At 35.1% G+C, this 13,954-nt stretch overlaps 1 protein-coding gene across 2 annotated transcripts; it reads right to left on the minus strand.

Annotated features, from left to right (window-relative positions):
* Positions 1–5,199: 5,199 nt before the first annotated feature.
* On the minus strand, positions 5,200–12,941 carry KRT222 (keratin 222). 2 transcript variants are annotated; one of them, XM_012765827.3, is made up of 6 exons: positions 12,758–12,941; positions 9,095–9,223; positions 8,143–8,363; positions 6,472–6,548; positions 6,154–6,289; positions 5,200–5,740 (listed from the first exon to the last, which is right to left on the minus strand). In XM_012765827.3, the coding sequence occupies exons 1-6, from the start codon at positions 12,851–12,853 to the stop codon at positions 5,512–5,514; spliced, it is 888 nt and encodes a 295-aa protein (XP_012621281.1). In that variant the 5' UTR covers positions 12,854–12,941; the 3' UTR covers positions 5,200–5,511. The 2 variants fall into 2 exon arrangements, with proteins under 2 accessions (XP_012621281.1, XP_012621282.1); XM_012765828.3 differs by having other exon boundaries at positions 12,676–12,849.
* Positions 12,942–13,954: the final 1,013 nt, after the last annotated feature.

Consider the following 13,954-nt stretch of genomic DNA (forward strand, 5'->3'; position numbering starts at 1 on the left):
TCCTAGTCCTGAAGAAATTAAAGCTGAAGAGTAAAATATCCAGCAAGCTGCATTCTACTTACACTGAGCTTTTCCCCCTGAGAGCAAACATTAGAACATAAGATCTTGCATGTATAAGGATAATTCTGGAAACTACAGGACAGATGTTTAGAATCCTGATTATATTTGAAAAGTACAATTAATATGACTATTTAAACTATATGTAATTATAAAGGTTGTCGGGAGCTCTCACATGGGCCTAGCAGTTAACCCCACAGATAGTCTTAGGTCCAAAGTAGTTTAGTTTTCTTTCTGGTGGCGTGATCCAGAAATTTGACCTGCTTTCCTCTCTGACACTACTCACACTTTCTTGGCGTCCTTTGCCCCCAAGGCAGTGAAGCCAAGACTAGTAGGTGATTAAGCTGGGGTTCAAGCTCAGATCTCTTTGAGTTCTTTCTATATTGCTGTGGGAAGAAACTGGTGAGACAGAATTAGGTGCAGAAGGAGAACTGTGACTAGAAGAGAAGGAGAAAAAAGGAGAAAATGGGAGAGAACAAAGAAAAACCTGAAGTCCTTGGGCACCTCATAGTACGTGAATAGGCTTCTAAGAGGTCTATGAACCTGTTAACATTATATACAATTTTTATGTTCTTTGTTCCACAGAGAGAGTGAATAGCTTCATCAGATTTTTAAAGAGGCCTGTGATTCAAGAAAGATTTTGAACCAAACATTGAGCCGTGGGGTCTGTAATATGTTTTTTTTTTTTTTTTTTTTTTTTGAGACAGAGTCTCACTTTCTTGCCCAGACTAGAGTGAGTGCCGTGGCGTCAGCCTAGCTCACAGCAACCTCAATCTCCTGGGCTCAGCGATCCTACTGCCTCAGCCTCCCTAGTAGCTGGGACTACAGGCATGCGCCACCATGCCCGGCTAATTTTTTTTGTATATATATTTTTAGTTAGTCAATTAATTTCTTTCTATATTTTGCTAGAGACGGGGTCTTGCTCAGGCTGGTTTTGAACTCCTGACCTCGAGCAATCCGCCCGCCTCGGCCTCCCAGAGTGCTAGGATTACAGGCGTGAGCCACCGCGCCCGGCCTGTAATATGTTTTTATGACAACTTTTTAAATGGATTTTTTTCCCTTAAACTAGAGAAAGGAAGAACAAAGCTTTACCTGACCCAAATAACCTATAAAAGTCTGGTTATAGGCAAAATGGTGAAACAAGCTAATTTTCTTAGCTGTTTCTGTGAAAGCAGAAGGAGCTATGGGTACTCAGTTTCTGTTTCTAGAAATAGTTGTGAAATATTGAAGCTTTTATTTCCAGGACAGTGATTCACAATGTTTTATAGAATTTTGAAGCATGGTTTGCTTTTACAACCCTCTGTGTTGCCCTCAAAATAACCTTAAGGATTTGGGACATGAGTTTTGCCACATGGTGTAGAAAAGGATGAACATGTTTGAAAATGTGATGGGCCTGGAGAATCTGGGATATGGGTTTATTATCCATTGATAATATTGGGGATCTAGGTCAGGATTGGCAAGTGATGGCTGCAGGCCAAATGTAGGCTGCTTCCTGTTTGGGCAAATAAATTTTTATTTGGACCCAGCCACCCCCATTAATTTACATATTGTCTGTGGTTGTTTGTGGTTACAAAGGCAGGGTTGCATAGTTGCTACAGGGATCCAATGGCCTGAAAAGCCTAAAATATATGCTATCTGGGCTTTTACAGAAAAGTTTGCCAGCAGGTTATTAGGAAGACCACGTTTCACCCTGGTCTACAGTCTAAGTATGTGAAGGAAACTTGGAAAAGCATGTGCTGATTTTCATATATACCTTATTTCAGAACTTACATTTGTCATATGTTTATAAATATTGGCCATCTGTGTGCACATGCTGGCCATAACTTGTAAACATAGAAGCAAATTCTGCCTTGTGAACACTTTCCTTTGACTCTATGTGCTGATAATATGAATACTGTATATATGCATACTGTTTAACTAAAATTTAATTTTTGCTCATGTACTATGATAAGTTTCCATTTGAAACTTTCAAATTAACTTAAGCATTTTTTACCTAAGAGATTTTTAAAGAAATTTTGAAAAACATGCATTAAGAAAACAAACTGAAGGGCAAACTGAATTTTGACAATATAAAGATCTCTAACAAATCGATAAGAAAATTGCTTATGTGCAGTATTAATTGTATATAACTACATAACAAACTTTCCCAAAATGTAGTGCTGTAAAATCATAATCATTTATTATCTTCAGGGAACATTTTTGCACTTTAAAAACTATCATCAGGGCCGGGCGCTGTAGCTCACGCCTGTAATCCTAGCTCTTGGGAGGCCGAGGCGGGCGGATTGCTCAAGGTCAGGAGTTCAAAACCAGCCTGAGCAAGAGCGAGACCCCGTCTCTACTATAAATAGAAAGAAATTAATTGGCCAACTGATATATATATATAAAATTAGCCGGGCATGGTGGCGCATGCCTGTAGTCCCAGCTACCCGGGAGGCTGAGGCAGAAGGATCACTCGAGCCCAGGAGTATGAGGTTGCTGTGAGCTAGGCTGACGCCACGGCACTCACTCTAGCCTGGGCAACAAAGTGAGACTCTGTCTCAAAAAAACAAAACAAAACAAAAAAAAAACTATCATCATAGAATAGTTCAAATTAGGTAACTCATTGGGAAAGAATATTTTTTTCTGGCAGCAATTGAAGAATTAAAACTAGTATCTTTACCTGTTGTGTTTCAAACTATTACTTAATCATTGTCACCTATAATTTTCTTCACAAATTCATCATTCCCAAAGACAATTTTCATGCAAATACTGCTGTACACTTGAGCGGTGCTTTACCAAATATTTTCACATGAATATTATTTCAAACAACTGTGAGGTAAGCCAGGTAGGAATTATTACCAAGCATCACCTTTTCCTTTGTTTTCAGGTGTAAAAATTGAGGCCTAGGGAACTTAACGTGATCCCTCCTGGTTACATGGTTATTTAGTGACTGGGCTGGCATCCTATAATTGTTAGTAATTGGAATTATTCTTTGTTTTTGTATTTTGTTATGGAAGCACGCATTTGAAATATTTCAGAGATATTGAAGAATATTACTTTCTATTCATCTATAAAACAAGGATAACATTATTAATTTTGTAGGATTGTTGTAAGGATTAGGGATTATGTATGAGTCTGCTGGGCACAGTGCCTGGAGCCAAGTAAGTGCTTTGCAAATAGTTGCCACTGTTATACTTTTCCCAGAATTATGGGATTATGTGATTATTTTGATTTAAAAAAATTAGAATAAAATATCAATATATTCTTAACTTTTCTTTTGTAAAATAACTTAAAAGTCATCTATATACTGTGATTGCAGTTTTCTTTATTCCCCAAATGAGCCAACCATATTGGAGCAATTAATTCTTTGTTTTGCTTAAACATGCAGAGATATCTTTGCACTAAAAGAACTGTATCAAACTGAAATACAATGCAGCTTTAGAGTCCATGATTCAGGTTTTTTTTATTGTAGTGGTATCATTTACTTTGGTAAATTCATATCCCAATTTAAAATGCTCCAAAGCAAATAAAACTTTGTTATAAATTTCAGTACTGCGTTTTTAAATGTACATGTTATACACACAATAGATGCATAGTAGAAGTACTATAATAAGCAGTTACATTCATGATGCCCAGTACTAAGTTTTTAACACTGCAATAGATTATGCTTGATATATTTCTTTATTATGTTCACCATTGCTTAGTACAGCAACTTTAGTACAATAGCTTATATGATTGCATTTTTAAAGCTTTAGTAAAGTTAGTAGCATTTAACAATATCGAATGAAACATTGTTATGTATAGGATGTATTTTCTGTCAGATGCTTATGCAAGAATAAGCACTTAACATGCTGTTATATCCTTGACAAAACAAAATCATCTCTTTTCACTAAATAGAATAAGCCAGACTAAAAGGAATCTGAAGTAATTGAAAGAAAATTAAAAATTGTATATCCCTGTGTTATGTTAAAGATTATTTAACATAATTTTCTCCTGGTTTAAACATACATTTTTTTCTGGTTGATATATATATATATATGTATATATATATATAATCTCTCTGAGTGAGAAAGAGAGATTTTTAAAGGCTGTACTAAAATGCTAAGATAGCTGTAGCCCTTAGATGATACTTTAGCTGGAAAAAAGTATGGTGAGTTGTACTCAACCATTTTCTCTGCTTAGAAAACAATTTAATAGCCTATAAATTTCTAATATCGTAAAATAGGTATTTATTATTTAAGGTCTTAAAATAAATATACCTGTATTAAACAAATTAGGTTGTTTTAAAAACTTTGCAACAATACTTCACTTATTCACAAATATATTTTCTATCCCTATTTATTACAGTTTGAACAGTTTAAAAACAAATTCTGCAAATACTCTTAGCTTAGATAACAAGACTGTTATCTTAGTTCACATAAATGGTTGCAAGAAATATTAATATTTATAATACTTCATATAGCATCTTATCTAAGGCTCATAGCAAATATTCTAATCACATTTAACTTTGCAGATGGAAAAATTGGGATGATGAGAGGTTGGGCAACTGTTCTAGTAACTACTTTTTCAATTTGCTTTTCATGTTTTGTTTGTGCAGCTGGCCTTCTGATTTTTTTTGGTGGTGGGGACACAACCTTTAAAATTCTTTGAGTAAAATAATTTTTCTGGAAATCAGATACTGATTATACAAAACTTTCAGATGTATGTAGATTAACTTAATTTTATTTAATCATCAAATTAGCCTTGGAGTATGTCTTATAGATTGCTCAGAATTGCTCATGGAAAAGAACTCTTCTTATTTTTCTAAGTGTACAGATGATTATCTCAAAAGGAGAAATCCTGGTTAAGTGAAGAGTGAGTCCCCCTTTAAAAACTTGTATGTAATTGCTTTCTTTTTTAAGTAGAACAAACTTTTTAGGTTTAACCAGTCATGGAATAATGGTGAATAACTCAGCGTGACTCTTAACACAATACAATCATATCCAAACAAACTATTTTTTCCTTGGGGTATTCAGCCACTGAGTAAAATTAAAAAGACTTGACTAAGCCAGGCTAATGATACATAGTCCCTGATAAAATTTCAAGGGAAAAAGAAGAGTATCTGGAGAACAAATAAAATAGAAACTGTACTGAATTTCTCATTTTATTTTTAAGCTTCCAGGCTAATGATACATAGTCCCTGATAAAATTTCAAGGGAAAAAGAAGAGTATCTGGAGAACAAATAAAATAGAAACTGTACTGAATTTCTCATTTTATTTTTAAGCTTCCCCCCTCTCCAAAAAAATATACATCCATAATTCGATTCAGAGAAACTTTCTTTTTTTTTTTTTTCCCTCCTCTGAAGAAAACCACACACTGATTATAACATTTTCCATAGGTACTGAGTAACTTACATTTAGGACAGAAAGGGTCAGCACGGCCCACCTTGGCCCATCCTACTGTTATTTCAAATCAGGTCAGACACTATCTTTGGATTAATTAGCTGCTGATGGAGGTTTGATAGAGGGGATACTGCATGATCTTCTCATGATTAACCTGACTTCTATATCTGGTAGATTATCCTGCTTAGTCTGTAAACACCCTTCATCGGTGGCTGCTAAATGAAGATCAAATCGAAGAGAAACAGATTTTTTCCTTAATCGAGGGTTATCTTTAAAGAAGGAACCTTCCCATTCTTTAATAACTTCATCCACTTTCTCTGTCCTGCAATGATGAAATAAATATTTTTATAGGAATAAGTATGAGCATATTAGAAATATGTCATATGTATTCTATATCTATGAAAAAATTAAGACATTTGTATAATTTATAGTGTGCAGAATTTATAATGTATATGCTTTAAAAATCACATGAATATAATTCCTAAGGAATTCTATGGAATGTCTCTGTAGGAATTCTCATCTTTTTAGTGTATTTTTAGAAGAAATGGTGAATTACGGATTGAGTACTCTTCCATCTGTGTTTATATATATTTTTATGTCAGATTAAAAAGTCACAATATATTAAAACTATGTTTGGAAACATTCAAAGGAGATTGATTACTGGGATTACTCAATTGAAGTTAATTTCTTTACGTATGTTTATTATTATTTCTTAGCCAGAGTTCCTTTACTTACTGAATAGTGCCATGAGCTTCAGTGCTCTCCTTCACGATATTTCCATTTAATATTGCCTGCTTGGTCACTGTTTCCACTTTTTCATTCTCACACTTCTGTGGGACTTTCGTCGAAAAAGATATTTCATTTATGATGGCTGTGAAAATGTTATTTATGATATATTAAATTACAATGTCGTACTGTTCAAATTATATGTCAAACTTTCATTCAACTATTGCTTGTATTTTGCTACTTTAGAGTATTTAATTTCCTTGTACAGTAATCCCTGTAAATGGCACTTCACTTTTCAAGTTAGTTTTTTTTATATCTGAAACTCACCTGATGGTAAAACAAAACCAACTCTACTTGTGGTAGGTTTTTGGTCTTTTTTCCCACCTTGGATACAACCGTAATATCTGAAATTGAAAAGAATTATATTACAACAGCAACACTGTATTAGCAAATCATTGAAACACACAGGAGAATGGATAAACTGTATTTATACAATGGAAATACTATTTAGCAGTGAAAAGAATGAACTAAAGCTACACTGTATCTTTATGGATGGCTCTCCTAAGCATAACATTGCATGAAAAAAGAAAGTAAGTTACAGCTAATTTTATAAAGGTTAAAACAATACACAAAACAATTCCATACTTTATTTAGGGATACATACTACTCTAAAGGAATGTATGAGACTAATAAGTATCAAATTCACAAGCCAGGTTAGGTGAGTGGGAAGAATAAGATTGGGAAATGTGGTTTAGATGTGTGTGTGTGGGTGGGTGGGGGAGCGAACTTCAACAATATTGGAAACATTTTACTCTTTTTTAGTTTTTTTGGAAACATTTTACCTCTTAAACTGGGGGAAGTGGGTATATGGGTGGTCATTATATTTTTCTTGAAATTTTCTTGTATATTTTAAATATAGCATAATAAAAATTCAAAAAGTTGTATTATAGGAATATTAAAGACCGTTTTATCAACATCTTGAATGATTAGGAATTAAAATTCACAACCATTTATTTTATTTAACTACGTATAGTTACATATATTCATATATGTGTTATATATACATGTATACATATATGTTTTATATATATGTACATATATACACACATATATATTTACATAGCACTTATAATGAGCCAGGTATTGTTTTAAGCACTTTACAAACATTAACTCATTTAATGCTTACAGCAATCTTACGAAGTAGGTAGTATTATTATTCCCATTGTATGGATGAGAAAATTGAGGCACAAAGATGCTAAGTAAATTGCCCAAGGTCACTGAGCTAGTAAGTGGTATATTTTTAATTAAATTTATGTTATTCAAAGATTTAGCAAACATCAAGATTTATTATAGGCTAAAGTTGTTTCATTTAGTTTTGTAGAGGATTCAGAATTCTGAAATAAGCAAGCATAAAAGTTTCTTCTTATGGGAACATGGAGAATTGGAAGTTTTGTCATGCTCAGAACTATATGACCTTATAAATGATTGTAGATTATGATGTATGAATTAGTAAGAATTGCTCTTTCTATACCTTTTCTTATCAGGACATCTGAAAGTCTTGTAATGATGACCCAGAATGATACTGCTTTCCATATTGCAATGTAATCACATTATTATTATTATTTTGGTGTTTGATGTGTGGGGTGGGCCCTTGCACGGGTGATTGTGGTGGTAATATGTGCATTTTCCAAGCTAATCCTAAAAGAGATGAATGGCAAGGAAAGGGAGAAAGTTAAGAAAGGCCATTTTGTAGTGACCCAGAATTATTTACATTTTGCTCTAGCTGACTTTGGCTATTTGGTTCCTAATTTTAGAAAGTTGGGAAGTTCTTCCACATGTTCTTTGCAGTGCACACTAATTCTTTTTTATTGTATGAGTTTAGTGAGTACACCATGGTGATATGGTTTCTTTAGATTTAATTTGTCTGACTACATCAACAATGACATAAGCTGTTTTGTATTTCTGGCCCCTTGTCATTAACTATATGGAATTAGGTACCTGATTTCTTCCTTTTCTAGGAGGCGGCGATAAGTGGCTATTTCTTGTTCTAGCCTCATCTTCGTGTTGAGAAGCATCTCATGCTCTTGAAGCTGTTTTTCGATGCCACGCCTTACTTCCTGTAGCTCTTTTTCTAGTCCTTCGATCACTGCCTCTAGGTCTTGCAGCTGCATCTGGTAATGCTGCTCACTGGCATGTAGGGAGTTTTCAAGGCCCCTTTCCTGTTTTATGTAGATCTTCATCAGTCAATCAATAACACAAATGTGTTTCTGAAACCTGATCTGCAATGTCCTCATCGTGTTCTATCCTTTCTTTAAAAAGGTTGCAATAATTGTATCTCACTTATGCAAGAAGTGTTTCCTTACAGCTTTGTATGTGACCCCATTTTTAAAAAATTTATATTTTATATACATAACTAGAGAGAGCTTACTATATTTCATAGAAATCCTGCAATAATTCCTATGCCCCCCTTCAGTCCTCTGCAGTGTGTTTAATTTATTATCACTGAGTTATTTGATTATTAAAATAATAAAAACATAGTATATTGAATATCAAAGACAGATCAGACTGCTTATAAAAGATATTTTAGGAAAGGGCTTTAATATTTTTCTATTAGAAGTCTCAGTAACATGGATAAAAGAATTCCCACTGTAAGACTTTGGATAATAAGAAATACTCTATCTTCCCATTTCAACATTTAGAGAACCCCAGGATGACAAGCAAGTATTAGTTCATTTTTACAGGTGTGAACTAAACTTTGACTGAGTTGATAACAGCCACTGCCCTGGTCGAGGAAGGTGGGTGGGTAATTTGAACTAGGATCAAAGATAGAATTCAGTGACCTTGATTTTTGGTTTCTCGCTGTAAAGTAATGGACAATATTCCCTTCCCTCTCGTAATCAAGTAACATCTTGGGACTCAATGGGGCAGTTACTTCTGAGATCATTCTTACCACAGCATGGAGAGATTCAATTTCCACTTGCAGGTGGTGCCACTGGCGACGCGCTTCCTTGAGTTCTGCTTGAGCTGCCTTTAAAGCCTCCTCATCTTTGTCCATTTTTTTGCTTATATCTTCTTCTAGCTACAAGAAAGCCAACAACAACCATAACAAACAAAAACAAAGAGCATTCTTGAAAATGAGATGTTTAAAAGCATTTATAGAAAAATTGTATAGGAATCAGATTGTTGTTTTCTTTAAATTGTTAGATTACAAATGTGTCCAAGTACCTACTTACTTTTTTTTTTTTTTTTTTGAGACAGAGTCTCGCTTTGTTGCCCAGGCTAGAGTGAGTGCCGTGGGGTCAGCCTAGCTCACAGCAACCTCAAACTCCTGGGCTCAAGCAATCCTCCTGCCTCAGCCTCCTGAGTAGCTGGGACAACAGGCATGTGCCACCATGCCCGGCTAATTTATATATATATATATATATATATATATACACATATATATATATGTATATATATATATAAATTAGTTGGCCAATTAATTTCTTTCTATTTATAGTAGAGACGGGGGTCTCACTCTTGCTCAGGCTGGTTTCAAACTTCTGGGCTCAAGCAATCCGCCCGCCTCGGCCTCCCAGAGTGCTAGGATTACAGGCATGAGCCACCGCGCCCGGCCCCTAGTTACTAATTAATTAAATATGTGAGCAAGTCAATTGCATTCTCAGCCTCAGTTTTCTCTGATATAAAATTATTCCCAAAGTCCCCTCCAACTATGATAAGCTATGAAATATGGAAAAGTACATCTATTTTAATGAAAAGAAACAGTTTGTGGGACCTCAATTTGTGACCTCTGATTCTTAACTTTCCATTATTTATGGATTATTTCCATTATTATGGATTATGTCCATTATGGAACTTTCCATTATTTAAGGAAGAAGATTGAAAATTAGTTGCTATTTTCCCTTACATTTTCTTGTAGGCTGCTTTCTAAAAACAGATAAATAGCTATGCAACCAAAACTGATTGATTCTAGGTGTGTAAAGCAGGAGTAAATACTACTAGAAAGTATATTACTAGTAATGTGGAGAACTTGGTTGTCATAGGCATTAAGGCTCTAAAACAGACTTCTGTATTAAGAAAATCCAGAGTTGATTTACCTTTTTCAGACTGATGTTTTTGGAAGGCATGTTAATTTTGGGTATCTGGGGTAACGAAAATGACATCTTTAAAGATTGTGGCTAAATGTCCTCATATTGAAAAACAAATGGAATGTCTTATATTTACCTTTAAATGTTTTTATGCTTATGTTGGAATTAAAAGAAAGTATCTGTTGACAGAACTTTCAACATTTGGCCCCAAGAACAGTAGGAACAATATATAGAACTGATTTAGTATTTTGAAACAAAAATCATAACTTTTTATTGTTCTCATAAAAATACAATTTTAAAAATAAAAAACTTAATTTGCACAATAGATTTTCTTTAAAAAGGAAACATCAGAGTAAATATAAGTCTATGAATGAAGTTTAGGGGAAGATATTAGGGAACAAAACTTTTATGTTACTTTTGGGTTGTTGATCATTTGTTCTTAGAGTTAACTTGGCAAATTCATGCAGCAAGCAACACATACCAGAGCAACTACAATAGAGTAGGTAAAGAATTGTGGAAACATGAAAACATAAAAATGCTTGTATCTACTGGTCTTGTGAGTTTCAGGTATGGAACTGGCAGCTAAGCTTGTGTGGTGGATTCCCAAGATCGCCTCCAATGAACCACATCTCCCCAAATGCAAGTTCTAGTCTGGTCCCCTTCTACACTGGATCTGTGCTGACCAGTGTCTTGCTTTAACCAGCAGAATGTGGTAGAAGTGAGGCGGTTCCAGTTCTAAGTTCCTCAGCCTTAAGCTCTGACAGCTTCTACTTCTATGCTTTTGGGAGCCCTGGGCCAACATGTAAGAAGTTTGGATATCCTGTTGATGAGATCATGTAGACAGGCCAGATGGAGAAGAACCTGGGGCTGTATGGAATGAGAGAGAAGGAGGCCCAGCTGTCCCAGCTGAGCCACCCTTGCAGCAATCCCCCGCCAAGGTGCCAGACATATGGGTGAGCCACCTTGGATGTCCCAGCACAGTCATGCCCCCAAATGATTACAGTCCCAACTAACATCATAAGCAGCACAAGAATCTCTCCCATTGAGCCCCATCAACCGGCAGAATCATGAGAGAGAATACAATGGTTATTTTAATCCACTAAGTTTTGGGGTGGTTTGTTATATAGCAACTTGTAACTAAAACAGCTTATGTTTCTTTATTTTGTAATAATTAAATAACCAGACTTTCTTGAATTTATTTCAGCTGACTTTCCAAAATAGTTGGGAAAAAAATCCTCTAGTTATATGTTAAAAAACACTTTAAACACAACTGCAGTCTTGCCTTTTCATTTGAATTTACTCATTTCAATATTGGGACTTGTAAACTAAACTTGTATTTCTGCTGTTGCAGAATAAAGTATTTAGTTTATAACTTTCAGAAATTGTCATCTATTAATTATTTCCTTATCTTTGTAAAAGGTGAATGAACTATTCCAACACTTGAATGTCCCAGTGACTTTGCTTAATCTAGGATACTGATCAATTTTTATGAAGGCTGAAAATATTACCCAGTGGTGAAATTTATAATGTTACTAAAAATGAGTTGCTAATGGAATAAAGGTCTGTGGTTTCTTAGCAGTATTTTTTCTTTTTTGGTGATGTCTTTAAATAAACTTTTTGATGTATTTGGTGCTTGGAATAGAACTTGAACCCAGATATGATAGATAAAATTTTAAAAAAACCCTAAATTTCTGAATTTTTGTTTCTAAAATATTTGTTTTTAAATTTGTTTAAAGATTTGAGATCTTAATTAGTTGCTGGAAGTGACTGTCACTTTTAATTGATAAGAAATTAAGATTTAGTTCTTATCTAAGTTGGCTCTCTTTCTCTTCTTTTAATACTTAAATACTGCAAGATTTGAATCAGAAATAAACATTTCTCATCTTATAGTACAAAAGCAAAAATCTATAATCTAAATGGAGAATCATTACCAATTTGGGGGATTTTGATTGTCATAATTTATATCATTGTTTCTGAATACCATGTTCACACACTCAGATGATTTCTATTTATAACAATCCGACATAAAACTGAACTCATTAAAAAGATGATAGAAACCTTTTAGAAATCTTTTGCTTAGTTTTATTTTTAGAAAGTGTGCATGATCATAAATCTTACTATAAAGCTTTTCATTTTAAAGATGTTATTTAAATGATCTCCATAAATAACTCCATAATATCTTTGAAGGGTATATTTGAAATGCTTCCTTCCTGAAGAATGTCTAAAAGAGGTTAGAGTGCACTGTTTTATTGTAAGTTGACCTCATGTTTTATTCATGATAGGAACCTCATAATTTACATAAAAATCAAATGCATCAATCAACATTTATTTATTGGTAATTTAACAATATAATCACAGTATTTCCCCCGGAGTCCTAGTCACATTGCCCTAGAAGCTAAATTCCTTCCCCAATATATGCTGCATTGAAAAGGAAATACTGTACCTCAGAGAGGCCGGGACAGGAATTGGGTAGACATGGATTGTCTCCTTATTCTGGAAGGTGCCTGTCTGTATGAAATCATTACCTGGATCCTTGTTGAGAGCACCGTCTCTATCTGATTTCTGGTGAGGAGCTTTTCATAGTTTGCCCTGATCTCATTGAGTAGCTGGGACAGTTCCATTCTTTTCCCATCCTCCACCTTGGCTAACTGAACCTTATCGATAGGACGAGTCGCTGCCGCAGAGCCTGCTCTGTCTGCGCGCAGAGCAGAGAGCCCCGCGGAGCCTTAAAGATGCAGAGCTCCTTTTTCAGAGGCCAAGGAAATCCCCGTCTTTCTAATCAACTATGCAATTATGCAAATCTATGGTCAACCCTTTGCTGCTATTGTGGTTGGTATAGTAGAAGTGAAGGAAAGGAAAATAAAAACACCCCCAGTATTCCTGCATTAGTTCCCTGTAAAAAGGAGCACTTGGGGGGGGGGTGGTGAAAGAGTTCATTTTTGTGGAAAGGAAATGGGGCATAATATAAAGAAAATTATATCTAGTTTTCCCAAGATATCGCAGGGGAATAAATCTGGGCCCAACCTATGGTAGCTAAAATTTTCTTTTACAGTTTTCCTCACTGTTTGGATTCTCTAAACAGAAGTGTTGTGGTAGATCACTAGAATATGTTGTAAATCTTAAATATTCTGACAGTTATTGGAAAAAGCGACCATCAGATTAAGTTGGCAATTGTCACCAGCCACGGGACCTCCCGACCATATTTCTCTGAGATGCGTGCTGTGTAGCTCATGGCCGATGCTGGCCTGATGGAGTGTGATGTATTGAGGTGAATTTCTGAAGCCTTGTCACAGATGAAGCTGTAACTAGAGGTAAGTGCTAATGGAGTCTGAGAGCTGCAAGGTAACATTTCCAGTGTTTAAACAGGGTTGAAGAAATAAAAGCATTTGGTCCCTGTGGAGGGTGTACTTGTGGAGGTAAGATTTACTGTGGGATTTCTCCTTCATTAGTCAACATATAGTTAATGACAACTCGTTCCTGGAAACAAAACATGTGCAGCTCTTCTAACTCAAAAAAGCAGCTTCTTCTGATCCCTGGCATTTTGTGACCTGTGAAGATGAGAAGAGGGAGGCCCGAGGGGTTAAGGTGTCTTGCCCAAGGTCATGGTCATACAGTGATGTAATGACATCACTGGGACTGGAGCTCTGATTACTTGCCTGTATTCCATATTTTGCCCCATCTGCCCCTGCATTCTCTCTGTCCCCACCTAAATTCCTTGTTCA

This window comes from Microcebus murinus, chromosome 18 (genome assembly GCF_040939455.1).
Source record: "Microcebus murinus isolate Inina chromosome 18, M.murinus_Inina_mat1.0, whole genome shotgun sequence".
Classification (NCBI taxonomy): Eukaryota; Metazoa; Chordata; class Mammalia; order Primates; family Cheirogaleidae; genus Microcebus; species Microcebus murinus.

Coding starts and splice junctions, on each gene's coding strand:
- KRT222 (XM_012765827.3), bottom strand. CDS start 12,853: ATGGAACTGTCCCAGCTACTCAATGAGATCAGGGCAAACTATGAAAAG. Junction 8,364..9,094: donor TTGAATCTCTCCATGCTGTG/GTAAGAATGATC, acceptor TACATAAAACAG/GAAAGGGGCCTTGAAAACTC. Junction 5,741..6,153: donor GAAGCTCATGGCACTATTCA/GTAAGTAAAGGA, acceptor TCATCATTGCAG/GACAGAGAAAGTGGATGAAG.